This window comes from Condylura cristata, unplaced genomic scaffold, assembly GCF_000260355.1.
Source record: "Condylura cristata isolate star-nosed mole 26May11 unplaced genomic scaffold, ConCri1.0 scaffold00011, whole genome shotgun sequence".
Taxonomy (NCBI): Eukaryota; Metazoa; Chordata; class Mammalia; order Eulipotyphla; family Talpidae; genus Condylura; species Condylura cristata.
Genome location: NW_004567112.1, coordinates 38,960,126 through 38,987,007, shown reverse-complemented (window position 1 = coordinate 38,987,007; position 26,882 = coordinate 38,960,126). Strand labels below are relative to the sequence as shown.

At 51.3% G+C, this 26,882-nt stretch overlaps 2 protein-coding genes across 5 annotated transcripts in view; one reads left to right on the top strand and one right to left on the bottom strand.

Moving 5' to 3' along the window:
- The window catches only part of LOC101631733 (core histone macro-H2A.2), a 43,850-nt gene extending 35,616 nt beyond the window's left edge, over nt 1–8,234 (top strand). The window contains exons 5-9 of one of the 2 annotated variants that reach the window (XM_004680814.2): nt 30–140; nt 1,612–1,711; nt 3,052–3,141; nt 5,478–5,652; nt 7,441–8,234. In XM_004680814.2, the coding sequence (XP_004680871.1) occupies nt 30–140; nt 1,612–1,711; nt 3,052–3,141; nt 5,478–5,652; nt 7,441–7,606 (642 nt within the window). In that variant the 3' untranslated portion in view covers nt 7,607–8,234. Of the gene's footprint in view, nt 1–29; nt 141–1,611; nt 1,712–3,051; nt 3,142–5,477; nt 5,660–7,440 lie in introns of both variants that reach the window. The other variant, XM_012723850.1, reaches the window with a different exon arrangement.
- AIFM2 (apoptosis-inducing factor, mitochondrion-associated, 2) lies at nt 69–26,651 on the bottom strand. Of its 3 annotated transcripts, none has more exons than XM_012723848.1 (9): nt 26,516–26,651; nt 17,952–18,145; nt 17,195–17,310; nt 15,933–16,052; nt 14,798–14,890; nt 13,215–13,323; nt 12,100–12,252; nt 10,251–10,451; nt 69–128 (listed from the first exon to the last, which is right to left on the bottom strand). In XM_012723848.1, the coding sequence occupies exons 2-9, from the start codon at nt 18,130–18,132 to the stop codon at nt 115–117; spliced, it is 987 nt and encodes a 328-aa protein (XP_012579302.1). In that variant the 5' UTR covers nt 18,133–18,145; nt 26,516–26,651; the 3' UTR covers nt 69–114. The 3 variants fall into 3 exon arrangements, with proteins under 3 accessions (XP_012579302.1, XP_004680870.1, XP_012579303.1); XM_004680813.2 differs by lacking the exon at nt 69–128 and adding an exon at nt 8,320–9,797; XM_012723849.1 differs by lacking the exons at nt 69–128; nt 12,100–12,252 and adding an exon at nt 8,320–9,797.
- Nucleotides 26,652–26,882: the final 231 nt, after the last annotated feature.

Genomic DNA, 26,882 nt, shown 5'->3' with positions numbered 1-26,882 from the left:
CCATGTGTCCTTCTGATCTCTACCAACAGTCCAAACCAAAGGACAGCGACAAGGAAGGAACTTCAAATTCCACCTCTGAAGATGGGCCAGGGGATGGATTCACCATCCTGTCTTCTAAGAGCCTTGTTCTAGGGCAGAAGGTAATAAAGAGAACTGTAATGTGTGGCAGTAAAACACTATTGCATTTTTATAACCTACTGTTTCCAAGCAATGATGCGTCCTCCAGCCCTTGCTCCCCTAATGTGACTTTCACTCTGGTCTTGAATTATTCATTTTTTTAAACTAAAGAGCCAAATCCATGTTGCATTATGAAAGTAAACTAGCTCTTTAGTGTTGACAATTGTTCATGCTGACAACGGTCAACCACAAGTAAATGGAGAGATTCTTTCTGGTCGGTAGATAGCATGGCATTACTAGTTTTGCTGGGAATTCCCCGTGCTCCAGTTACTTCTTACCCACCAAAAAAATCCATCGCTAATCTCTCCAACAGCCGTTGGGAGGGTCACCTGACACAGAGCAGTGTAATTTATCAAAGAGAGAAAATAGAAATATATGTTTCCTGAATATCCCTGGTGCTAGAAATGAATTATTTGCCAATAATTCAGTCTGCTTGCCTTTCCCGACTGTAGAAAGAAAACAAACAGGGTCATACATTTGAGCGGTCTCTGGCAGCCCAACAGCCACCCAGCCAGACATGCAAATAATTCATTCCCACAAGCATAAAGTTTGCGGAACAGACAATTTATCTAGCAAGTCAACTGGGACTGAAATAAGATACACGAGGAAACAGTCAGTTAATCACATCTCTGGTAGCTGAATGCTTGCAGCTGGCAATACTATGAGGCGACTGAGAAGAGCATGTTAGACGAACAGCATAAATGTGCTGCTTCCTAAGTCATCGCTGGAAGCAGGCAAGCAAAGAGGTGGAATTTATGTGCCCTCCAGGCATGACCATAGTTACATGAGGATTAGCTTTGTCTCTCTTCTCGAGGGGAACACAAAATTCTTGCTTCGTGGGGGACATTCCCCATGATACTACCCTCCATTCCACTCGGCCATGAGCACTGGCATAGGGCAGCCTTTCCCAAGTGTTGCTCGATGAGTGTGCTCCCCAAAACGCAAGGTAGCAGATACAGGCAGGTCAGAAGCCCAGAGCCCAGAGCTTTGCTCAAGCAAGGTGACTGGCTCTGTGTCCCTGCACCCGGGGGTCCTTCCTACTCTGGAAAGAAGGTGGGGTGCCCAGGGGAGAGGAGAGAGCAAGCCCAGGGCTCCCCTGGCAGCAGCTACTTTGAGACCATGTGACCACCACTGATGGCCTGGAGTGGGAGTGAGGGCTAAAGTGATAGGGAAAGAAAAAGGGGAGGCTGAGGCAGCCCCAGTCCCGCTCCTGAGGAGGCGGCAGTGGTGCCCTGTGTGAGCGCAGATGAAACTCAAATCCACTGAGCTCAAGATTGCTGCTGAGAAACACCCGCGTAGCAGGGAGGGTGACTCCATGTCTGTCTGTTGATCGTCAGCATAAATGAGTAAGAATTAATAGATGTAAGTAAAGTGGGAAGATGTTTTCATAGGGTTTGCTTCTTCGCCCATTCTCCACATTTCTTCTTAATGCAGCTGTCCCTGACCCAGAGTGACATCAGCCATATTGGCTCCATGAGAGTGGAGGGCATTGTCCATCCAACCACCGCTGAAATTGACCTCAAGGAAGATATAGGTAAGGGCCTTAGACTTTGGTAGAGGGGCCACTGGGTAAATAGCGCCCTCTTCTGGCAAGTTTTTATGAAGCCAACTAGCTCTGCCATGTCAAGCTCTTCCTTTGTGTGTGCTCACATGGCATTAGTTGAACCGCTGCCCTAGAGGCCTATTTCCCCTGCCTCTCAACATGAACTTGGCAATGCCTTCAGATACTGGGCCCTCTCCTGGCTTCTGCTATGCAGCAGATCCACACTGGCCAGGGATCAGCACACAGAATGGAGACTTGAGGGCCTTTGGCACGGCCTGTGATCACTGTTTCCAAACTGTGTCATGGAGACCCAACCACATTCATGAAGAAAACCCTCCCCATCCTCTCCCCAGTACAATCAGTGATTTTTTCCGACATGAGCTGTAGTGTAGTGTGGTTCTGTGTGGGGAGTGGGAGACATGCTCCCCCAACCTCTCGGGAAGACTCTGAGCTAAATAATAGCAAACAGAGTAACCAGTAGCCATGTATAGAGTTGAGATTTGCCCCACCCAGATCACCAGATCCATGAGAAGATGACAAAGCAGCAGTCCTCTAAATTTGGACAAACAACTATTTGTCATCTCAGAGGCGTGAGATGTCCCTGGGACACATAAGCAGGGTTCCTTGCTGGCCAGAGCAGGAGGGAGACCCTCCAGCTCCCAGGGCTTCTCCTGACTTGACTGTGCAGACCCTGAACTATGGAGCTGGGAATTGACCTAACATCAAGGGCCTAGGGATCCCCCAGCAGAGAGCTCCTTATGATTAGCACTAGGCCGGGGAATAGTCAAGGCTGCCCTGAGCCAGGGTTTGTCCTTTGACCCCCGTGAATTACAACAAATGGGTAGTGGTGAACTAGGAAGCAGACCCCAGAGCTTCCCACCCAGGGGTTCCTCCCGAGCTATCTGTCACCTCAGGCACAGCCCCCTCCCCCCATTATCCTGGCTCTCCACCAAAAAAGGGTGGTTCTGGCAACAGGTGTCAGGATGCAGGGTCTGGGGATGCCTGCCATCAAATCAAGACAGTGAACTTAATTAACACCGCATCATGGGCACTGAACACAAGCGGAACTCTAGAACCTCAATTTAAAAAAAAATTCAGGCTTAATGTCATGAGATCACCTTACTCCCTTAAAAGATCCTTTCAGAGATTTTGCCAGAATCTAGATCCCAGGACAGAAACCCAAAAACCCCTGCCACCAGGCAGACTGGTTCAATTTCAAGTTGGATTCCCACTTTCTAAGCATATTTTTTTTCTCACCTACTGAAAATATGTCTAGCAGCTAATTAGTGAGGCTGAGAACATTCACAACATGCTGTTGTTCTCCTTCACAGGTAAGGCTTTGGAAAAGGCTGGGGGGAAAGAGTTCTTGGAAACAGTGAAGGAGCTTCGCAAATCCCAGGGCCCTTTGGAAGTTGCTGAAGGTAAGAGTGGAATCGGCCCATGTTCCCAGCACCCACCCTCCTCTCCATAACTACAAGCCATAAACACGTACTACATGCAAAACAAGTAGCATTTCTCTGAGATACATGTATCTGGGCAGATACATGTATCTGGGCAGTTCCAGTCAACTTGCATCAGATCACCCAAAGGAAGAGTCTAGGGTTTTGGGTAACTGTGTGTTTTAAGATACACAGAAATCTACCATTGTAACATGACAGTGCAGTGGCATCGAGCACACTTCCAATGTTGTTCAGTCATCACTACCATGGGATTCCAGAAGTCTTTTATCCTTTAGCACCTTCAGCAGAAACCCCTAAGTCGCCACACCCACTCCCTGGCCCCTGGCACCCACCAGTCTGCTTTCTGTCACAAATCTGGACTTGTCTGTCCTGGACATGTCATATAAACAGAGTCATGCAATATGTAATCTCTTGTCTGACTCTTTCCCTGAATTTTTTTTTGAGGTTTGTCCCTATCATAGCATACACGCTGCAGCACCCAGACTCCAAGGTCAGCAAGGACATCCTGTTTCTGATACATAGTATACGAGATAGTCCCCTTGGTGTTTATACCCACAGATACCCTCACTCACTTGTTCAGTCACTCACTTGTTCACTAACCAGTCAGCACCCAGTCAGGCACAGGGGGAGAGGGATGCAGGGTGCTGGCAGACTTGGGGGAAGGGAATAGGGTCTGCAGAGTGTCTCTGCCTTTCATCCCCGCCCACCCAGCAAAGGCAGTCACAGGTTCTCCATGAGTCTGTAGGAAATACCTTTTTTTTTTTTAAGATTTATTTATTTGTGCATACAGAACTGCGGTACAGGCCAGAGGCTCAACGGTGGTGAGAGGCTTCACCAGAGACAGAGTGGGGAGCAGAACAGGCAGATCTATGAAGTACACTGCTGAGGGGAGCAGCGGGCGGGCCAGGAGAGGTCTGCCGCGCCATGTGGTCACCTCCGGGGCAGGCGGGAATCGAACTCATGCGGAAGCGGCTTTAGATTCTCAGTGCTGGGCTTTAACCCACTGCGCCACCAGGGAGGGCCTATAAGAAATACCTTTTATAAACGCTGTGGGCACCGCATGTTTCAAGTCTTGCAAGCCCACTCCCCACACACTCCAGAGGCGGCAGGTACTCACGTGCTATAAATACTGCTTTGGGCAATCAGCGTCTGTCCCCACCGCCAAGGCTTCCAGAGCCAGGTCACCTGTGGCACCTGGGGCCCTTGCCATAACTGGTGCCTTGAACCCAAGCTCCTCAAGGTGGTGGCTTGGGGTGCTGTGTGGGTCTGACAGAACCCTCCTCTGGTGGTAGCAGTCGCCTCCCTCTGTCTCCTCAGCAGTGTGTATCAGCTCTCATTCTGAGGGGAACGGGCTTGGGGGAGTAGAAAGCAAAGGTGGGGAGTATGAGCATATGAGACAGGCTGGCGTAACTCCACAATCTGAAACGCCTGCTCTCTTCAGTCTCCTCAGGCGTGTCCAGGACAACCCCGTCTGAGGGGGTACAGGCAGGGCAGGGATTCCCAACTGACAGAATCCTCACATCACAGCCTGTTGAGCAGGCTCTGGCTTTGGTGAAAGTGGAAAAGCCACTGTGTGGTTTTCCTATCACTGCTGCCACAAATTACCACAAACATGGTGACTTCAGATAACACAAATCTAGTCTCGTGGAGTTCCGGAAACCGGAGTCCACCGAGAGCACCAGTGCTGGGTGCTGGCAGGGCTGGCTCCTTCCGAGTGCCGCTGCCTGCCTCTCCCAGCTCCTGGCGGCCATGTTCCCGGCTCCTGGGGTGCCACTCCTGGCCCTGCAGCTGCCCGCTCATCGCCTCCCACCACCACCACCCCACCCCCCGGCATAGGGAGCCACTCTGGGCTCCCCCAGATGGTCCAGGATAATGTCCTCATTTCAGAACCCTTGCCTGAGCCCAGACTTCTGCAAAGCCCTGCTTGCCGTGTAAGGCGATATGCACAGGCTTCGGGGATTAGGAGGCAGACATATTGGAGAGGCCAGTCCTCAGCCTACCACAGCCGCCAGCCGGGACTCTGAAGGCGCCATTGTCACTGGGCTGCGTTGCCTGGCAACTAGCTGGCAGGCCATCTGGAAGCCTAGCGCCACACCAGGGACTCCCCAGGGCAATTCCAACATGGCTTCTGGTAAACATTCAGCCCCCCCCATCAGAGGCAGGGCACAATGTCCAGACACCACCTCTCCGCCTTCCTGGTGCCCCAGGCCTCTGCTAGACCCAAGAAGTTTCCATCTAACCCCTGCTAAGACGAAGACGTAGGAAATAACCTGCAGCGTTTCTCTCTCCTATCCCAGCCGCCGTCAGTCAATCCAGTGGACTGGCAGCCAAATTTGTCATCCACTGCCATATCCCTCAGTGGGGCTCAGACAAATGTGAAGAGCAGCTTGAAGAGACCATCAAAAACTGCCTGTCTGCGGCAGAGGACAAGAAGCTAAAGTCCGTGGCATTCCCACCCTTCCCCAGCGGCAGGTAGGAGGTGGGTCTCCAGGAGGACAGGAGGGGTCCCCGAGTTATTCTTCCAGCCTACTCCCTGGGACTCAGCTGCTCCCCCACTTACTCATATCCACTCCAGCACCCTTAGAAGACATGACCGGGGCTGCCCCTACACCCAAGCCCGCCAGCCAGGTGACAGAACCAAGAAGCCCAGTTTCCATCCTTCAAGACACACAGGAAAAGGCAGCCACAGGGTGGGGTGGGAGGCAGAGTTCTCTTTGGAGCACCAGCTGTGAGAACCCAAGATCAGAAACACCAGGTTTGGAGGCCTTGAGATATAGAGTGTGGTCTGTGGCCCGGCAGCAGCACCCCCATGTTAGAATGTGGTGCCCCCACCCCACTTGTCTCTAGGGGACCCTATGCTGTTCCGGAGGCCAGGAAGGCTGAGGTGAGGCTTCGTAAGTGCCCCTGCTGAGATGAAAGACTCTCACTGAGGCTTTGCTTTGGGGGTTAAAAAGATGACAGTTCTAATTGTCACGGACCCCAACAGGCACAGAAGCAGGTTCCAGGTAAATGATGGCTGTATCTGTCCCCACCTGTAGCACAGCCTTCCCTCCGCACTCATCAGCAAAGCGAGTTATGGCTTTAATTTTGAACACCCTCTCTCTTGAGAGACGCCCCTCTGTAACACAGATGTGATTTACACTCTAGAGCCTCCCAGTTTGTAGCTGGATCACAGAAAGCTGAGAGAAATATGAGGCCTAGCTTCCCGCTCTCATCCTGTCTGAACCTCACCACGCGGCGCTGGGTCTCCAAGGCCCAGGCCCAGAGGAGCTGCCGGCTGAATTCTTGACATAGCTGGGACCACGTGCCCTGCTGCTCTGGGCCAGGACAGAGTGTTCTTGTGAGAATACACATGAGGCAGACCCACCCTGCACCCACCTAAGGGGGATTAGTGACTGACACCAAAAGACACTGTGACTAGGCCCTCTCGAGGCTAGTTATCACAGCCCAGCCTGGCAGGCAGGTCTGGCCTGGCCTCCTGGTGCTCGCTCGGGGCCCTGCCCAGAGTCACCCATGTTGACTTGGCACATCCATTCGGGTTAGTGAGAACAGCTCTAGGGGCACAAAAGAGGAATCCTGAAGACGCACTTTGACCTTTAATGAGCAATGTTTGGCATATAATCCAGTTTTGAGGGACCAAATAAAACTTCTATTTGCCTTTTTGAAAATCAGATATTCTATCTTGTTTTAGTATTTTATTTATACATACAAGAGCTGGGGCACAGGCCAGACATGTGGAGGGGGCGGGGGGAGAGGATTCACCAGAGACAGAGTAGGGAACAGAACAGGCAGATTGACTGAAGAACGCTGCTGAGAGGAGCAGCGGGCGAGACAGGAGAGGTCTGCTGCGCCATGTGGGTCAGCTCCTAGGCCGGCAATCAAACTCGTGTTGCGATGGCTGTGGACAGCGCCATAGTGCTGTGCTTTCGCCTGCTGCACTACCAGACAGGGCCCATCAGCGGTGTTTTTAAAGCCCAGCTCACCCTGAGTCAGGAGGTACTGGCACGCTCACTGGGCAGTCCTATGACCTGGGCTAAAACCACTGGTCCTCTGAGTCAGCGTAGCGCTGTCCAGCCAGCACAGCGGCCCCTCCCTCGCTGTGCCTTTGACGTGGCTCCTGGGTGATCCTGTGTGCACCAGCTGCACGTGGTGAGACCCCAGCTGGGGTCACTGGAACTGGGGCCCGGCACCAAAATAAAAAGGAACAGTATGGTTAAGGGCACCAGAGAGACATCAGCTCTCCCTTTTCCTTTGGCACAGAAACTGCTTCCCCAAACAGACCGCAGCCCAGGTGACCCTCAAAGCCATCTCGGCCCACTTTGACGACTCAAGCGCGTCCTCGCTGAAGAACGTCTACTTCCTGCTCTTCGACAGCGAGAGCATCGGCATCTATGTGCAGGAGATGGCCAAGCTGGACGCCAAGTAGCCGCCCCCCGCCCGCGCTGCTCACCAAGGGATTCTGAGGAAGAGCGAAGTCACAGCAGCAGCGGGGAGTTATTTTTTAAAGGAGGGAGAAGGGTTGACAGCAGGGGAGCGGAGGGTGGCTGACCGGGGAGCAGGCAGCAGGCTGTGTAGCAGGTCCCGCCCCCCACCCCCAGAGGCCCTCTGCCTTTTTATATTCTGGTTAAAAGAGCCTCAGTCCGTAATTAACCAGGTCTCCACCAGGGGTTTCTTTCCATGTGTTTCTTCCTGTTGTTTTAAAACTTTTTTTAAAAAAAAAACAGACTTCGTTTTAGATTTTTAGCATTGACTTTTACACACACACACAAGTCCTTTCAGAATTCTTTAACTCTCCTGTTTCTCCTTTTTGGCAAGGGAACAGGGCATACAAATGACTGGGCTTTGTTGGCTGGCTGTATTCAGAGAGGGACAAGAAAATCAGAAAGGCATCAACTGGGTGCTTTGCTTTTCTGTTTTAGAGCCCCTACCCCTACCCCTGTAATATCTGTAACTACTCCTAAAAACGGTTTTGCTTCAGGCTTTTTTTGGTTTGGTTTTGTTTTTTAAAGAAAAAGAAAATGAAAGAAAAAATAAAAGATCCGGTGTCTTTCTTATAACATATTCTTTTATTGCCATATTTATCTCTGTTTGGAAAGCCATGTCCCCATGAGTGGCTACTTCTAGAAGGTCATAAACAGAAGAGGCCCTATCACCAAAGGTCCGAGTCTCCCAGTGCTAGGCCTCAGATCAGGCAGCACCAGAGTGGCCTCAATTTGCAGGCACCAGATGTGGCGCCTCGTTGGTCTGGGCCAAGCATGGGCCCCTGCAGACAGGACAGATGGAGAACCACAGTGAGGATGGGTTCCTGGACTCTGGCAAGTACTCAGGTTGCCACCAGAAGTCTGGTGGGGGGGGGGGGGTTGGGCAAAGGTAGGACCTACATTTACTCAAATGAATATATCAACCACTTCTGTTATTTAACCTATGGGGTCAAAACAGGCTCCCCCTGACTGGAAGCTCTTTCTGGAGTCATCGCTGTACCTCAGCCTAGCTGGTGATGGGCATTACGGCCACATGGCTGGACACTGGGGTTAGCCTGGAGACCAGAAGCACAAAGCCACAGTGTACTCCCAGGACCCTCCTCCCACCATCCTGCTAAGCTGGAATTCTGTCACTTGCAGATTTGCTCAGCACTGCGGCCTGGAAGCAAGCAGAGGTTCACCTGCCGAACCCTTCACTACTCCCTGAGTGTCGGTCAATGGCAAGCCACCCAAGGGTCGCTTTAGCTTGTCTGTTTTGCCTCAAACATCTCCATTGGCTGGCAGGCCCAGCTTCAGTGTCCATCCCTGTTAGTTTTGTAGACACTCACTCTCTTGGAGTGGACTAACCAGGAAGGAAATTTTATCCAACTCTTATCTTAAATATAACCTATGGTATATAATCAAGACCTAAAGATAGAAATATAGAAAGTACCGAGACAGTGAAAAACTATAGGAATGAATAGTTTAAAATTAGGTTAAAACTCTATTAACAACCTGGGTATTGCGGTGAGGGGGGGTGTGTGCTCCCCCACCCATGTGCCTCTGCTGTGATGGGGGTCTGGGGTGCAGGCCATCTCTCCACAACAGCTCCCATTCCAAGCAGGCATCTGTGTCCAGGCTCCTTCCTGCCCTGACATCAGGATGTCCACTGCTGGGAGACCCAACTCTCCTACTCTGAGAGCCCTGAATGGCGCAAGCACGCACACACACATGCACACACACATGCACACCCACCATGTGCACACACACACATCCGAGAGGAGCCTGGCGATAGAACAGAGTGGCTGTGCCCTCTCCAGGACCAAACGACTTCTATCTCTCTCTCTCTCTCATTTTTTTGGTTTTAGATAGGTTGTTTCTGGTCAGTACATAATCGGCATCTTACTCCAGACAAGAGCACTTGCCCGGCACTTGTCAGCAGGTGCCCTGCGTCAAGCGATCCATTCGCCAGGCCACAGAGCCTCATCTCCCGCCGGCCTCCCCGTCAGGGTGGAGACCGCCTCATGGTTTTCCAGCTTGTGGAGACGAACAGGTCCCGACTCTTGGCCAGCCGAACCATGAGCCGCCCCACGTAGTAGCCGCTGATCTGGCCCACGCCGTCATTTCTCCCCATGGACAGCAGAAACGTGAGCCCGCCTGCGAGGCAGAGACACCAACAAGCTAAAATCTTGCCTGCCCACTCGTGAGCCTGCAATTCCCAGAGCAGAAAGCCTTCCTGGGGTCTTCCAGCCCCAGTGCAGGGGAATGCGTGAGCTTTTCAGGAAAGGGGTAGAGTTCCTGAGTCCGTTGCAACGATCCCAAGGAGGTGCTTCTGTCACCAGCTTGGTGAGGTTGTTCTAGCTGACAGTCATTTTAAAGACCCAAAAAGCTTCTACGAATCTAGCTCCAACTCCTTTAAAACTGTGGGCGTGGCAGACCTCTCCTGTTGGCCCGCTGGCCCCCGGGCAGTGTGTTCCAGTTCTGTCCCCCCACTCTGTCCCTGATGGATCATCTCACCCCCTGCCTCAGGCCTGTGCCCCAGTTCTTGTATGCATGGATGAATGAATCTTTAGGAAAAAAAAAATTGTGACGCATGGGGATTACCCCTACCTGGCTTGTAGGCCTTGAGGGGCCTCTGCTTCATAGAGCTGATGATATTGGCCACGGCGATGCTGGCGTGCAGACCTGCGTGATAGGCCATCTTGGGCTCCTTCACGTCAGCACAGTCGCCGATGGCGTAGACGTTGCTGCAGCCCTCCACCTGGAGGTACTCGTTCACCCTCACAGCGCCACTGCTGGCCAGCCGACTCTCTGCAAATGGAAACCAAGACTTCAAGGCGCCAGGTTAAGGAGCCTCCAGAGCCTGATGAAGATGAGCTCTGTGCTGGGCAAGCCCCCCTCCAGAGGTGGGACCTGCCTAACTTATTTCCGCCTGAAGTCCCCACCTCATCTTCCTGCAAAGTTACTGGTGCAGGGCGGGACCTGGCAGAAAAGACCCCCAGTGTCCTTCTAGATAATGCACAGAATTTGTTACCAGTTATCAATGATTAATTAATTCATGATGGCTAAGATAGGAGTTAGCTATGTCCCTTTAGAATTTAGCATCAGATATATTTTTTTAAAGATTTATTCTATTTGTACATACAGAACTGGGGTATAGGCCAGAGGCTCAGGGGTGGTGAGAGGATTCACCAGAGACAGAGTGGGGAGCAGAACAGGCAGATAGACAAAGTACACTGCCGAGGGGAGCAGCGGGCAGGTCAGGAGAGGTCTGCCACGCCATGTGGTCACCTCCAGGGCAGGCGGGAATCGAACTCATGCGGAAGTGGCTTTAGCTTCCCAGTGCTGTGCTTTAACCTGCTGCGCCACCAGGGAGGGCCAGCATCAGATTTTTTTTTTAATGTAGGATTTTCATAAATGATAAACTTTTCTTTCTAAAGGACTTTTGAAAATGTATCTTCAAAAATATCACATCAGGGCCCTCCCAGGTAGCACAATGGGTAAGGACGCAGCACCGCAAGCTAGCCGCAGCCACTTCAGTGCAAGTTCCATCCCAAGCCCGCCCCGGAGGTGACCCACATGGTGCGGCAGACCTCTCCTGACCCACCCACTGCTCCCCTCAGCAGTGTACTTTGTCTATCTGCCTGTTCTGCTCCCCACTCTGTCTTTGGTGAATCCTCTAACCATCCCTGCACCTCTGGCCTGTACCCCAAATCTGTATGCATAAATAAATAAATCTTTTTTAAAATCACATCAGAACAAGCAGGTGTTAAACTCTGGATCTCTGGATAATCTCTCCTTCTCATCCCCGCACATGGCTCAGATTAGCTTCCTTCTTCTGGGGCTGGTTCAGTCTTCCCTGTTAGACATGAAGCAGGAGCGCCTTGTCCAGGAAGAGTTCTTGGGAGTAAAGGATGGGGACTTGTGGACCAGAAACCAGTGGACTGAGAGGCTGCCAGCTCACAGATGGAGGCCACCAGGCCACCTCCCCAGCTTCTGTCAGCTACTTAATTAAACATTGTGCTTTGAGAACATGAGACCACATAATTGCTCCCATTCCCTAAATTTTCAGGATTAGGGGAGAGCAGTGAACCTGTGAACAGAGATAGGCCTGACCCTTTTTTTTGCATCTGCATAGACAGAAAAGGGACAGAAAACACATCTGTTTTCATCTCTCGGAAGCCAGTTCTCACTTCTCTCCACGAGGGGGCAGGCCATGGTGTGGGAAGATCCTGATCACAGGCTCCCTTGGGCTCAGCCAGCATGGGCAGGCCTAAGAAAGCACAGGGAATTGACTCAAGCCTACACTTCAGTGTCACCAATTAGAAGAGACCAAAGAGCTGCTGGGATGGAGTGGGGAGGCACTGATTTTCGGGGAGAGGTGTGCAGTGCTGGCCCTGGCGGCTGGAAAGTGAGGAGACAGCCTAGGACGCAGGCTGTGGCGTGACCTCCTGCTTACCAAAGGCACTGCGGTAGGCCGAGCTGTTGATCTTGATGCCATTGCAGACGATCACCAGGTTGGTGGCCACCTCTGTGCCCTTGTCTGTCTGCACTTTGATGTACTCTCGATACTCATTGACAGGCAGCTCTTCCAGGTTGCTCACCCTCTCACCTGTCAAGGGAGGTCCGTGACCAGGAGGCCAGTGGAGGGTAGGTGCTTGGCCCAAGCCGCGGCTGGCTTGAGGAAGGCTGGAGGGGGGAAAGGCCTGGACCACTGCAACCCAAGGAGGCATTATTCTGTCCCTCGCTCCCACACATAGCCCTCCCTGTCCATGCTGCTGCCCCAAGAAGCCCAAGCTGGAACTCTGGCCCAAGGGATCCAGTGGAAGGAAAGTTGGAAAAAACAATTTGGGGAAATGAGACTGAGTCTCCAAGGAGTTCTGGGGAAAGCTTACTGAGGAAGACCTGAAACACGGCTCCCTGGTGTCAGTCCCTCGGCCCTAGCCAGGCAGGAGGTGCCTCCTGCACAGCACTAAAGGTGCCAGCTAGAAAAGGCAGAGGAGCCAGCCTGCTCCCCTCACAGGCTGGGCCCACTGGGTGCACAGGGAGACAAGAGCTGAGAGGGGTTTTCATGGGCATCTCTTCTCATTGCAAAATACAAAGAAAGGAAGCTCAACAAGTGGGGTCCCCATGCCATCGGGGTGAGAGCCCCCTCCCTGACCTGCTGCTGTTCCATCCAGCTCTGGACAAAACCACGCTCCCACCACCCTCAAAAACAAGCTATTCTCTCAGAGACGTTATCATTCAGGTGAAATCCTCCAGGTGCATTTTTTTTTTTTAAATCACTCAACAAAGAGCCAAACCATCAGCACCGTGTCCAAAGCAATAGCCAGGCCTCTGCCAGCTGCACAACACAGAAGGCCCTATGCACCTGGCTATCCGCTATGCACCTGGCTATCCGCCGAGCCTGAGGACAAGCGCAGCCCCCCACTGGACAAGGGGCTTTGGGGCTCAAGTCCAGGACACTCAGAGCCCCGGAGCTGAGCGCAGCACCATCCAGCTAGACAGTTGCCACACCTCTGAGGCAAGCCTCCCTGGGCCAGGGGTGGGATGGGCAGGCAGGCCCGCACGTACTCAGCAGCAGCTGCACGCCTTTCCGCAGCAGAATCTCCTTCACTTCCTGCCGGACACAGGGCAGGAGCTCCTTGTCTGCAAGGGCCATTTGGGAGTGAATGAGCGTGACCTGGGGAAAAAACGACCACAAGACAGAGAAGGAGCCTTTGAGTCTCTTACGCAAGTGAAAAGGTTTAAAAACATGTCCACCTGCCTCCCCCACCCCCACCTCCAGTTTACAAGTGAGGAAACTGAAGGGAGGTCATGTGTCCAATGTGAAGGGCAAGCTGGACTTCAGACCCACCTCCACTCTAGGACCCTTTCAGCTCTGGCCCTGGCCAGATGACCACGAGGCACCTATGCTCAGCAAGTGACACCTCACCAGGGCCACACGGGCAAACATTTCCAGCACCCCTGGGCACTGTAACTGTGCAGGCTGCACGGGAGCTGTTGCCATTCCCACTGCAAAGCAGCCTGACGATTACATTAAGCCTGGGTGGAAACTGGCACTGCCAGGCATGTTCTCTTGATGCTGGGTCAGCTGGGGTTGGCTGGCAGCAGCCTGAAAGGATGTCAAAGTTGGGGGTGGAAATCCCACCCTGGATACTCACTCCCAAAGCCTCAGAAAGGCCAGGTGCACTGCCTCACCCTAAGGGTTTTGTAGCAACGAAATGAGAAAGAGCGCATTGAGCACGTCACAGGCACAGGCCGAGCCCCTAATAAAGGGGGGGGGGTGACTATTACTCTTCTTTGTCTATGAATTATAAGCACATGGACCATAGACTGAGTCAGGGACTTTACCCCGTAATTCAAAATTAATAACCTTTTACATCCATCACTTATAATTTCCAACAATTTGTCAGAGAACATTCATATGATTAAATTAACTCATATTGATCTTACTTTCGAAAACCAATCTGCCCCCCTCAAGGGAGAAGGAATCATTCATAGGCTTTCAAAGCTGATCTGGCATCAGCACTAGGTTAGTGCTAAACTGAAGACCCCACATTTCAGCACATCCCTCAGCCCTCAGCCTTGACCGCCTGCCAGGTTCTTCTGTTTCTCTCCAGCTAGGTTCCCTCTCCTCCATCATTAGCAGGAAACAGGGACACCCCCCACCCCTCCCACAAATACACCCCACACAGGGGCAGGGGACAGCACCGGCCAGTCCTCCCCCAGCACAAGCCAGCGAGAGGTTGCACAGCAGGCACCCCCATGTCTGGAGTAAAGGCTGTTGCCTCTAAAGGACCAAAGAGTCTCTGGTTGCCCCTGACAACCAAAAATATCAGCTGAGGGTATCTGTGACCAAGCTAGTTATCAGCAGTAACAGGCAATCAAAGTCTACACTTACAGTGCAGAGGCTGGACACTGCTGAGACCCAGGACTGAACGCACTGTAAGGCTGTCTTCCCTGGGTGCGCACCTCAGAAGCAGTCCCCTCACACCCGGCAGTAAAAATCCCCAGTGGGCCAGGACTTGAGGGGTTCCCCAACGCAGAGAGGAGGAGAGGAACACACACTCCCACTTGGTATTAGCGGCACTCCACTCCTCAGATAACACAGAGCAGCCAACCTCTGGGCGCTCAAGGCCAAGGCGCTCGCCCACCTCTTTCTCGGGGTATTCTGTTTTAATTTCGGCTGCCATCTCCACACCCGCAGAGCCGCCTCCTACCACGGTGATGAACTGTGAGCGCTGGACCTAGGGAAGGAGGAGACAGCAAGCGCACCCTCAATCCACATAGCTTCCCGTTTCATCCTGGGGAGGTGGGGGGAGCTCACTGGCCAAAGAAGAGTAACCAACACTTTCCAATTCAGGGTTCAAAAGTGCTCTCTTGGGGCCGGGCATGTGCTGGGAATTCACTGCACTGTCCTCACTCCACGCTGGCATCGGAGAAGGCAGACATCACTACCTGCTCACCCTTCTGAGGGTCACGGCCAGGTCTGAGTTTAAAGCCGGATCCTACCCTCCACCCCAACGTCTGCTCATGGCTGTGCGAGAGGCTCCCAGACTTCTCCAAGGCTCTACAGGAGGAAAGAGCTGGGCTCATCAAGCCCAGCACCTGCCTGGAGATGCTTCTCTGGTCTCCACTCCTCATCTGCTCCATGGACCTACAGCCAGTGCCACCCACCTCTCAGGATTGGCTGTGAGAGCCACCTGAGATCACGGATTGAGCTGTTCCATAAAGCTTTCTAAAGCCAGGCCCTTCCTGGTGGCACAATGGGTTAAAGCACAGCACTATGAAGCTGTCCACAGCTGCTGCAGCATGAGTCCAATCCCTGGCCAGGGAGGTGACCGATATGGCACGGCAGACCTCTCCTGTCTCGCCCGCTGCTCCCCTCGGCAGTGTACTTCGGTCAAGCTGTCTGTTCTGCTCCCTCCTCTGTCTCTGGTGAATACTCTCACCACCAACCCCACACCTCTGGCCTGTACTCCAGGGTCTGTACTTTGTGTGCATATGTAAATAAATCTTAAAAAAAAAAAAACTCAAGAGCCCAAAGGGAGATCGGACACATGCTGATTGATCACTACTTTAGAACCATGTTCAGACTCCAGTTTCAAGGCCAAAGTTCTCCTCCAGGATAAGGGAGCCTTATCCTGGTAACTCTCCATATTTATGTCTGCTTTCAACTGTCCCAAACACCTGCAGGGGATCCCCTGATATAGCCCCAGGCACCCCACAGTTGTTCTGCTCCCCGGGGACCACCTGGTCTGCCCTCTGCCTGCTCAGTACACAGCTCACCTGCTTCACCATGTCCTCGTAGGCCTGGATGGCAACCTGCTGGCTGGAAACGCGGTTAAACTTGCCCGGGAAGGGCCCAGTGCTGCCCGTGGCCAGGATAAGGTGTGAGAAGGGCAGGACCTGTGAGGAACAAGGGAAAGAAAGGTGAGAGCTGTCTGGGCTTCTGCACCCAGCTCAGGCACTGTTGGGGTGAGGGGTGGGGCAGTCTGGACACATGGTGGTGTCCTTCTTTGAGGACAGCAACACCAGCACATCGGTTAGGCTGAGGAGTGGCATAGGAACCTGGGAGACACCTGAGGAAGCAGATTTTACCTGCTGCCACAGCCACCGGATTCAGAAATGGGAGGGGTAAGCGCCCCACAGCACGGCAGGTAAACGAATTGTGGGGAATGGGCAAGATTCTAGCTTCCTGGTGTAGTTACTTGAGAAGCACCTGAGTATTTTAGAAGAAGCATTCCCCCATTTCTGGAAGAAAAGAAATGGAAAGAGGAGAGGAGAAGGGAGGGGAAGAGTGGGGAGAGGGAGAGATATCTTGTTTGGATCCCACTCAGTCCATGGAGGAGATGCCCTCATGGGCCCTTCCAGGACTCTGAGAAGCACAACCCCAAAACGCATCACAAGGAGATTCCTGGTAATCCTTCCAACTGGGGGTTCTCCAGCCCTAAAATAAATTCAAGGAGGACTGAAATTCACACAACATTGTATTTTCATTGAAGACTGCATGTGCCCTTTCTCCAGTGCCCTCTCAGCTTTAAGAGGGGGCCGGTTGGTGGGTGACCTTCAGGGGCTGGCAGCAGCTCACTGACGGAGTTCATCGCCACAGGCATGTCCCAGGCCCCTTGCCACAGCTGAGGAAGGCAAAGGAGCGCCAAGAGAACTATACCCCAATGACTTCCCAGTTGGTGACATGGGGTGCATATGTCCCTTCATTCTAGACAGCAAGGAGAGTCCCCAGGTCTGGCCAGACACTGGCCTACAGAGGGTGGGTTCTGAGTGCAAATCCTGACTGAGTCTCTTACCAGTTGGGAGGTCGCAGGCCAACCACTCAGCCTCTGGGGGGTTTAAGGCAGGGCCCGAGCACAAAAGAGGCTCAAGGCGTGTCTACCACTGTACTTCTGTGGCTGCTGCAGCCAGACATTTGTTAAGGACCCTGCCACCAGCCCAGCACCTCTCCTGGAGAGCCCCACCAACGTCTCCACCTCCACAGCCACACCGCCAGGTCTCTGAGTCCCAATGGTGGGTAGTCCGCAGCCCGGCCTCACCTCGCCATCTTCCAGCTGCACCGTCTGATTCTTCATGTTGATCTCAACCACCAGGCCCTGCCGGAAGTTTTCCTTGTAGGTCTCCGCATAGGAAATAAAGGTCTTTTTGGCAAATCCTGAGGAATGGCCACAGAGGTCACAGTGTAAAACTGGACTGCCACAGGCAGCCAGAATATCTCAGAACCTTTCCTGATTTGCCTGCTAACAGGTGCACCCCTGGCCAAACAGCTGGGTCAGTAGCTTACGCAGGGTCTCCACTACTCTCTCAAGTGTGGGTCTGGGGCTCTGGTGCTCGGGAAGCTCAAGCTTTCGCTCCTGAAGCTTTGTACCAGGCCTAAGAGCAATGACCTTAACTGTCTGGAATTCATCTCATGGAATGTTGGCACCTTGCCATCAGTGGGGAAACCACCCCACCATCCACAACGGCGACAACTCTCAAAAAGAAAGCCGCCAAGGCCCTCCCTGGTGGCGCAGCAGGTTAAAGCACAGCACTGAGAATCTAAAGCCACTTCCGCATGAGTTCGATTCCGGCCTGCCCGGGAGGTGACCACATGGCACGGCAGACCTCTCCTGACCCGCCCACTGCTCCCCTCAGCAGTGTACTTCGTCGATCTGCCTGTTCTGCTCCCCACTCTGTCTCTGGTGAAGCCTCTCGCCGCCCCTGAGCCTCTGGCCTGTACCCCAGTTCTGTATGCACAAATAAATAAATCTTTAAAAAAAAAAAAAAAGAAAGAAAGCCCCCAAAAGACACCATTACCACTCTCCACGGAGGCCCGGAGGGCGGCCACGTTGTGATGAAAGGAGTCTTTCATGTCCACCATCATGAACGGGATGTTCAGCGCCTGCAGTTGACTGGCAGCCGCGATCCCACCGAAGCCCCCGCCCACGACCACCACGTGCAGGCCTCCTCCCGTGTCCACGGATACCTGGGACCCCATCTCCAGCCAGGCACTGCCACGAGAAGAGGAGAGACCACATTAGAGTCAGGAGACCCCGGGGCTAGAAAAGCCGGTAGGCCCCCAAAGAGAAAGGCATCCTATGCCAAGACTTGATATTTTTACTATCTAGTTCCGAAATTCCAACTTTGTAAAAGGTGGTTGGTTTTTGTTTGATACAGCAAAACTTGATTTACTGACATTGTCACAACACAGCACCAGTTCACAAGAAATAATTCTGCAGACAAACAAGCCAGACCTTAAAAAGTGCTCCTACTTTGCCCTCTTTGAATTTCCAGAAAATCTTCTTTGACGTCCCCATCTTCAGAACATTCAGAAAAAAAGTGAACTCCATAAATATCAAGACTCAAAACTTGTGTTCACAAACATTCTCATTTACTAGCAATTGTTTGGGAGCAAGTAACTCAGTGCCTATGAAAGCTTCCCTTATGTATTTGCAAAATGGAGACACCACCTGTATTAAGTAACTCTTATTTTGGTATGAGACCCCAGACTGTGCAAGGTAGGTGGATTGATAAAGTTACAAAGCAAAATATAAGTGTACATATTTTATAATTATTATAAGGCTTTATGAGCTAAATGTTCCCACATTTCTAGGTGATGGTTCTCAACGTCTATGTGGGGACACATGAAGAGAGAGCTCCTCCCAAGTCCACTGAGATAAAGTAAAAAGTGACCAATGGTTCTACTTTTGCTTTGTTAGCAAGACCATAAAATGAGGTTCTATATTTGTAGTGCATGCTTTAAAATTGCCACCTACAATTTTTATCATAAGCTAAGTCCTTTGCAAAAATCACAACTTGATCGAAATATCACTATTTTAAAAATAAGACTGCTCTTACATTTAAAGTGTTGAAGAAAATCCAGATAAGTGATTTGAGATTCAGTAGTAGTCGTTTAAAAGAATGAACAAGTTGTACTTAAAAAGAAATGCTATATTGTTTTTCTTGCTCCTCAAAGCGCTCATTTTCTTTCCCCTTCTGACATACAGTTTGATCTTATCTGTTTTTATCTAAAGTCATTTGTTGGTACCTTATCATCTCTGCAGTAAAATTAAATATATAGAAAGACTATAAAAATTCTTGCCACTGAAAGCACCTCAGAGTAAAAATTTCTCTGGATGAAAGTACTTTTTAAAATAATTATTAATGGAATGAACAACCATATACCAGAGACATTTTGAGGGGGTGGAGTGGGGAATGGGATCAAAAACGGGGGGGTGGGGAGAGAAATGCACGTGATTATGGTGATGGCACATGGGTGATTTGGTGATGGGAAACCCGCGGGGATTACAATCGAGATGGAAAAAAAATGTACAAAATGATGTAAAAATAAACTTTTGTAATAAAAAAAACACCAAAAGAAAATAATAATAATTATTAATGGAATGCAATTAGCGGTCTCCCTGGTAACACAAAAGCTTCAAGGGCAGCACTATGAAGCTGTCCGCAGTCACTGCAGCACGAGTTCAAGCCCCAGCCAGGGAGGCAACCCACATAGCACAGCAGACCTCTCCTGTCTTGCTGACCTGCTCCTTCATCAGGATATTTCAGTAGATCAGCCTGTTCTGCTCCCCACTCTGTCTCTGGTGAATCTTCTCATCCCCCAAACCTTTGACCTGTACCCCAGTTCATAAATAAATAAATATTTTTAAAGGCATGCAAGTAAACAAATCACATATAGCAGGCATCATAAATATTTATTAAACACATCTATTTTTTCCATATGATTGTAAAAAATGCTTGAATGGTTTTACCGAGGCACAAGGACAAACTTGCTTGCTCTAATGAGCGAACTGCCTCCCTGAAACAGGATCAATTCCCAGAACCAATTCTGAGAAACCTTGTTTACAAATATGCTGCTCAATTCTTTAATGCCATTGGAGTGATACAGTTAACAGAATCTAGCATCAAACGTCATTCTTAATGTTCTATCAGCTTATAACTCTATTAATGTCTTCCTATAGTAAACTGAAAGCAAATTAGAGACTGCCTCAATTACAAAAGAGTTTACTAGCCTCCAGAGTTACTGTCAACATCAACACGATGTTTTCAGATTTATTTATTTATGCATACTGTACTGGGTTACAGGACAGAGGTGCAGGTGTGGTGAGAGGATTCACCAGAGACAGAGTGGGGACGAACAGGCAGATCTACAAAGTACACTACTGCGGAGAGCAGCGGGTGAGACAGGGGAGGTCTGCCGTGCCATGTGGGTCAGCTCCGGGGCGAGGATGGAACTCGCACCCAAGCAACTACGGCTTAAGAGTGCTGCGCCACCAGGGAGGGCCTCAACATGATATATATTTTTTTTATAACAGTTTATTTTTACATCATTTTGTACATTTTTTTTCCATCTCAATTGTAATCAACATGATATTTTTAATAGTCTCTTTGTTTCGTTACCGAGAGATTTTACACTTTGGGATTTGTTCCATGTGATTCTGTATGTTTAAGAGACTTAGTGAAAGAGGCTTGTGAACACAAGAGGTAGGAATGAAACAGATCCAATGACAGAGCTACTCAGACAGGTTACTGTAGGGATAAAAGCACAGGAAATTTAAGATCATGAATTTTTTTTTAATTAGCTATTCCTGCACAAGTCTTGGGAAGTGGTCATGTATTCTAACAATTTTGTGGAAGTCAATAAAATTTCAGAGGAACAAGGGACATTCGTTCCATCTATCCCATCCCCTACCCACCGGTCTCCTTTCTCGAAGACATCCGCTGTCACCAAGCTAAGCAAACCCTTGCAGATACAGTCTATGCACCTTGATTATTTTTTGTACACTTAACAAACTGTCCTATACTTTTTGGTCACTCAATATACCTGCCTGCTTGACAGCATACATTCATTGAATTCCTGCTCTCTTACATGCTTTGCACTATGGACCCTGTGGTCAGAGCATAGACAGACAGACAAATATGGTGTCTGCCCACATAAGACACATTTGCAACCTAAAAGGGCAAGGTGAACAGGGTAGATGTGGGTCGCTGGCAGGTGCACAGGAAGAAGAAGTGGTGGGCACATTTGTGGGTATCTGGCAAGCACAGACCACATTAAAATGACTGAATAGGGCCCTCCCTGGTGGCGCAGCAGGTTAAAGCACAGCACTAAGAAGCTAAAGCCACTTCAGCATGAGTTTGAACTCCATCCGCCCCAGAGGTGACCACATGGCATGGCAGACCTCTCCTGACCCGCGTGCTGCTCCCCTCAGAAGTGTACTTCTCAGTCAGCCTGTTCTGCTCCCCACTCTGTCTCTGGTGAATCCTCTCGCCGCCCCTGCACCTCTGGCCTGTACCCCAGCTCTGTATGCATAAATAAATAAATCCATTTTTAAAAATGACTGAATAAAATCCTTTAAGCATGATGCTAAGCAAACACCAGAAGCAGGTTCTGCCCAGCCTGCAGGTCACCAGCTTAAAGTCCTGGTCTAAGTAGGTCAATGAGCAGATTATGACAATCATCCTGAAAAACAGGTGCACAGTAACTAATGCTTCATGGGAGTGGTGGTGAAGAGGGTCTGTGGTGAGATCAGCGCTGGTTGGTGGGGCATTCCTGGGACGGATGGGGATTCTAAGTGACGTGTCCCAGGAATCAAGCAGAGGGAGAGATGTCTGTGGGGAGAAGAAACAGCACTGGAGTGGATTCAAAGGAAGGCCTGCTGCTAACAGAGGGCTGAGGGAGATGCAACAGCTGTGCCGCCTCCAGTCTAGGGCCAGGAGGCCAGGTGCTGGGGGTGCTGGGGTCTGGGGTCAGGGCCATCTGAAAGCGTGTGTACTGAGGGGGAGGCCGGGTCTTTAGGCCAAGTGCATCCCAGATTCTCACTCAATGTGGACTGGGCAGCCTGAGCAGTTCCCAGCAAACTAAGAGCCAAGGAGCTAAAATTCAAGAAGCTTTGAGCTAAAATTCAGAGCTGGATACTGGACGACATCGTAGCAGAGAACAGCACAGGGCTGAACTACTATGCACAGAAGGCAAAAATGAAGGCAGCAATGTTTGCGGAGAGGGTGTCCTGGGCTCACCCTCCTATGGGCCTAGTGATGAGCTGCTTCCCCAGGCTGTCCCTAGGGAGGGAGAGCGCCAAAGAATGGGCCTGGGGCTGCAGTCAGGGCCCTTGCCGCAGCCCAACTGAACCCCAGAGAGGGATCCCCATGGATCCCTCAAGGCTCTCTCAGGTGGGTGTCCAGTATCTGAGGAGGACTTAGTCCTTGAGCTCTCGAGACCAGTGAGGGTCTATTGGGAGATGCCGGTTAGGACACCCATCAAGCCTCCTCCTATTTCTGTGTCAAGTTCTAAGAAGTGGCAGAAATAAAACCAGACTGGCAGGAAAGAAACAAAGCCGACACTGTACGAAAGGTTAAGTGGAGAAACATGTTCCAGTCCCTCTGGGACCCACCCCCACACCCCTCCGGCAGTACCAAGGGAGCTGGGAGCTGACTTCTCTCTCTGCCCTGAGTCTTCAACCCTCCCCTCCCAGGGCCTCAATTTACCCCTTACACCAAGAGGAGGCTACAAAGGCCTGACCAGCTCTGATACCCTGAGATGTCCTTGCACATCGTTTCTAAGATATGGGGCATTGGGGCCCATTAGATTTTTCCATGCTTAAGTAGGCAGCTATGGATGGACCTGCGGACTCTGTTCTCATTGGCATTCAAATGCCCACTGCCTGATTTCTCTCCCTGGGGTGGGAAAACCTGAGTGGGGGAGGGTAGATCTGAGCAGGAGCCTAGAGGGGACTAGAGATTCTCACTGGCTAAATGGTCTCAATGCACTGAGGCCTGTGCAGTCTGACCTTTTCACAGATGAGGAAACTGAGCTCTCAGTAGGGCTGGGAAAATGAAAATTTCTCCAGCAGGCAGTGCCAGCTTCATTGCTCCAGGTCCTTGGAAAGGTCACCTAGAGCTGGTCCCTCAGAGTGACCATTTGTCAGGCTACATTGGCCAACTGGGCCAGACTGTCTCCTGGGGGTCAGGACCCGGGAGCGAAGGAGAGGTCAGGAGTGGCCGCTAGGAGCCAAGCAGCAACTGGGCACTTGGGATGGAGGAAATGAGGCAGGCTAGGGCACACCTCCCTCTGCCAGCCTGCCTTGGGAGAGGTCACAGAAGCACCTAGGAGTTCTGATTCTAAGCTTCCTGGAACAGCTGGAGTCAGAGGACCCACGTAGCCAAGAAGCCCAGTGGCAAGAAGGGTTGTAGGGAAGAACTCAGGAGAAAAGGTGGGGAGGGCAGGAGGGCAGGTGCCAGAGAGCCCACTCATGCTCACCAGCTCTAACCACCAGCCCTGCCCTGGACCCCTTGGAAAAGCAACCCAAGCACAGCCTTCATGGGTGGGGGGTGGCCAGAGGAGCTAGCCTCTGCTCCCCTGCCCGCCAGGATTACAACCAGCTTCCCCAAAGGGCAAGCCATGGGCACTTTCAACTAGACACACCCCTCAGTGAAGGCAAATAAATTGCTTCTGTGGAATGGTAGGTCTGGGGCCTGAGGGCACAACCAAACCCAAGAGAGCTGCCAGAGCTGGGCCAGGTGGGGAGGTGCTTTTATAGCCACGCCACTGCCAGAGGCCTCTCCGGGAATCTGCTCCTCACTCTCCTCTGCTGACCCCTGACACTCCCAATTGGGGAATTCGGGGCTGGCGACTCTTCTCTGCAGCCTTTCTGGCTGGACACTCTTGGATTTCCTGACTCTCCATTGGTTCTCCCAGTGCCAATTCCTGCCTGGCTCCCTAGGACAGCTGGTCGCCCCTCCACTCAGCCGTGACTGCCTTTGCCACACATACAAACCAGAGGCCTAAGCCTCGGGGCTGCAGTCCCAGCCACACACCCTGCGAGTACTCATCATAATTCCACTGACATTGAACTGTGTCCTAATGCAGCAGTAGTGCTGGGCAGAGAGCTTTAATCAATGGAGACTGTAGGGTACACTACTGTGTACCCATACCGTGAAATCTTCTGGAGCCATTTTTCAGAGGAAAAGTTTGTCCACGATGTGTCCATACCCATAAAATATACATCAAGAGTGAACTGTAATGTAAACTATGGTCTTTGGGTGACTAGGTGTCATTTTTACAAAAATAATAATGCTTCTACTGAGATAAATCAGAGCATAAAATTAACCTCTTTAAAGTGTCCAATTCAGTAGGTTTTAGTACATTCTTAAGATTATACAATTTTTACCATTATCTAACACCAGAGTATTTCATCACCCTCTCAAAAAAAAAGATACCTGTATATCCATTAGCATTCACTCCCCCACTCCCTGCTCCCTCTAACCCCTGGCATCCACTAACCTTCCTCTGTCTTTATAAATTTGCCTATTTCAGACCTTTTAAATCTGGCTTCTGTCACTTAGCATAATGTAGTTCAAGATTCATCTGTGTTGTAGCTCATGTCAATATTTCATTCTCTTTTATGGCTGAGTAATATTCCATCATGTCAATAACCCACCTTTTATTTATACATCTATCAGTAGATGGACATTTGGGGTGTTTATGTTTTTTGATTATAATGAATAATGTTCTGTGAACACTTCTGTACAAGTCTTTGTGTGAACATATATTTTTAATTTTCTTGACTCTTGACCTAGCAGTAGAGTTGTTGTGACTCAAAACAATTCTATATTCAACTTTTTAAGAAACAGCTGGGTCTACCAGCTGACTTTAAAGATCCAAATCAAAGGAGAAACCTAACTCTGTCTAGATTCAGGGATATAAGCATAAAAGAAAGCCCACTCAAATTTTCTCATGAAATTCTGTTTTCTCTGTCAAGGAGACCCAGCATGGTCCTAAGGACATTTTTCTCTAATAGTACATATCAGGGACCCTTAGGAACTACAAACAAACAAAAAACATGAGTAAGTTATATTATGCCAACGCTGTTGAGAGGTCACCTCTCAGAAGACACACAGAAGGACCATGTGGGCTCTGCCTGAAACAAGGATGACGCCCCAACATTGCTTCACAGAGAACACAAATCAAAAAGCATGCAGCTTTTGAGTCGTCAGAGTTATGCTGAGGGTAGATTTCAACACAGACCTTTTTTCCTCAGCCATGTTTCCAGAATATGATGCCAAGGGACAAGAACATCCCGTTGATTTGGGAAAGGAAAAGGGCAAGGTGTCTTGCTTACTGGACACCAGGAGCCAGGCTGAGAGTGGGCATTGTGTGGCCAGTCCCCAGAGAACATTCCTGAATATAACCCAAAGAGGCCAGTTTCTGGAAAGAACTCAGTGTCTGCAGAGTGGGTGCCTTCCCCTTTCTTGTTCCAGGAGAGGGCAGCTCGGGGCAGAAAGGAGAATTCGGGTGTCATCATTCCTTAGGGAAAACCTAGGCAAAGCAACTTGTACTTCCTCGTGGAAGCCAGTCTGTGGTTTCCTTAACGCCCCCATGGTTTGCTCACTGCCTTGTCTGGATCCTGGCTTCATTTCACCAGCACACAAAGAGGAGGCTGGCCCTGGAGCACACGGCTGTGCCCAGCTCCACTTCACAAGTCGGCTGGCCTAGACGGGCCTCTCCCTTTCTATAGTGGAGGCCCTCCTGATGTGGGGTTACACACAGTGCTCCTTGGAGGGCTCTTTTCTGGGTGCTGGGTGAGGTGCTCGGAGCAAGCACGTACGCAAACCTGAGCAGATACCCAATGTTTTACATACCTATATGTTCTTCATCTTGGTCATGAAGACAAAGGCACAGAACCCAGAGGCTGGGAAGCCCCTTCCAATCTTTGTCTGACCCTCTGCCCTGTGCAGTTCATCCCTCAGGATCATCAGCTTTCAAGTGCTGCTCCCAGCATCCCCACCCTCACTGCAAATCCAAGGGTCAAAGGAACACTTGTTGGAGGAGAAACGTGGGGTGTGTTTAGTGGGTCATGTGGGAACGGAAGTGCCCAGTCAGTGACAGGTCGTGTTGGATTTCAGACGTTCTGGTCTTCACCCCCAGTCCTTTCTGTTAGTTGACCCCCTTGGCCTCTGTCCCGGGGGCACCTAGGGCGTCCTCTAGAGGAGAAACAGCCCTTCTAGGGCACCCTAGACTATGGACTCTCAGGGAACACCAGGCATTTCCCTCCTAGATAAAGACTGAAGCTCTCCTCCTGCCTCAACTTCATTCGGGTCCGCTCGGGCTTCCACGCAGTGAGGACCCGCGGAGCCATCCCAGGACAGGGTGTTACTGGTAGGGGAAGAGGCGCCCAATTTATTTAGGGCGATTTAACAGAGATGAGTCGGGGACAGACAGAGAGAAGGGGCGAGTTTGCGCTACAGTCGCCAGGAGTAAACCTCCCTGTTGATTTGGGTGAACTGCAGTAGCCTAGCCAAAGTCCCTCAGCCTAGACAGCGGCCCTCTCCTCCCAAGGCCGCACCCCCAGCTCACCGACCTGCGGGCCGCCGTCCGATGCCTTTTCCTGGCCCCGCTGTCGGTCCCCGAGAGGCTCCCTCCTCCCCGCGCCTCTTCACTGCCCCGCAGCCTCAGCCGCAGCTCGGAACTGCGGCTCGGCAGCCTCGGCCCACAGCTCCTTGGCCCCTCCCGGGGGCGTGGCTCCTGGCGGGCCCCGCCCCGCCCCCGGCCCCGCCCCGGCCAACTAACTGTCCCAACCTTGAAGCTGGTGAGTGCGCAGGCCCATGCTGGCCCAAGGCCCCATGCCCTGCAGCGTGGCCCCGCGCGAGCCCCTCGGAGTCCACGGAGTTCGGACTCTGGAGTTGGACGCGATCTCCGCCAGAGCGCGCGCTCCTGAGCTCTAGCTG

What these genes read in the sequence shown, in the direction of transcription:
- AIFM2 (XM_004680813.2), bottom strand. Translation starts at nt 18,132, where the DNA reads ATGGGGTCCCAGGTATCCGTGGACACGGGAGGAGGCCTGCACGTGGTG. An exon ending in TGCAGCTGGAAGATGGCGAG is followed by an intron (nt 16,053 to 17,194) that starts GTGAGGCCGGGC and finishes TGTTCCTCACAG; the next exon opens with GTCCTGCCCTTCTCACACCT. An exon ending in ACGAGGACATGGTGAAGCAG is followed by an intron (nt 14,891 to 15,932) that starts GTGAGCTGTGTA and finishes CTCCTTCCCTAG; the next exon opens with GTCCAGCGCTCACAGTTCAT.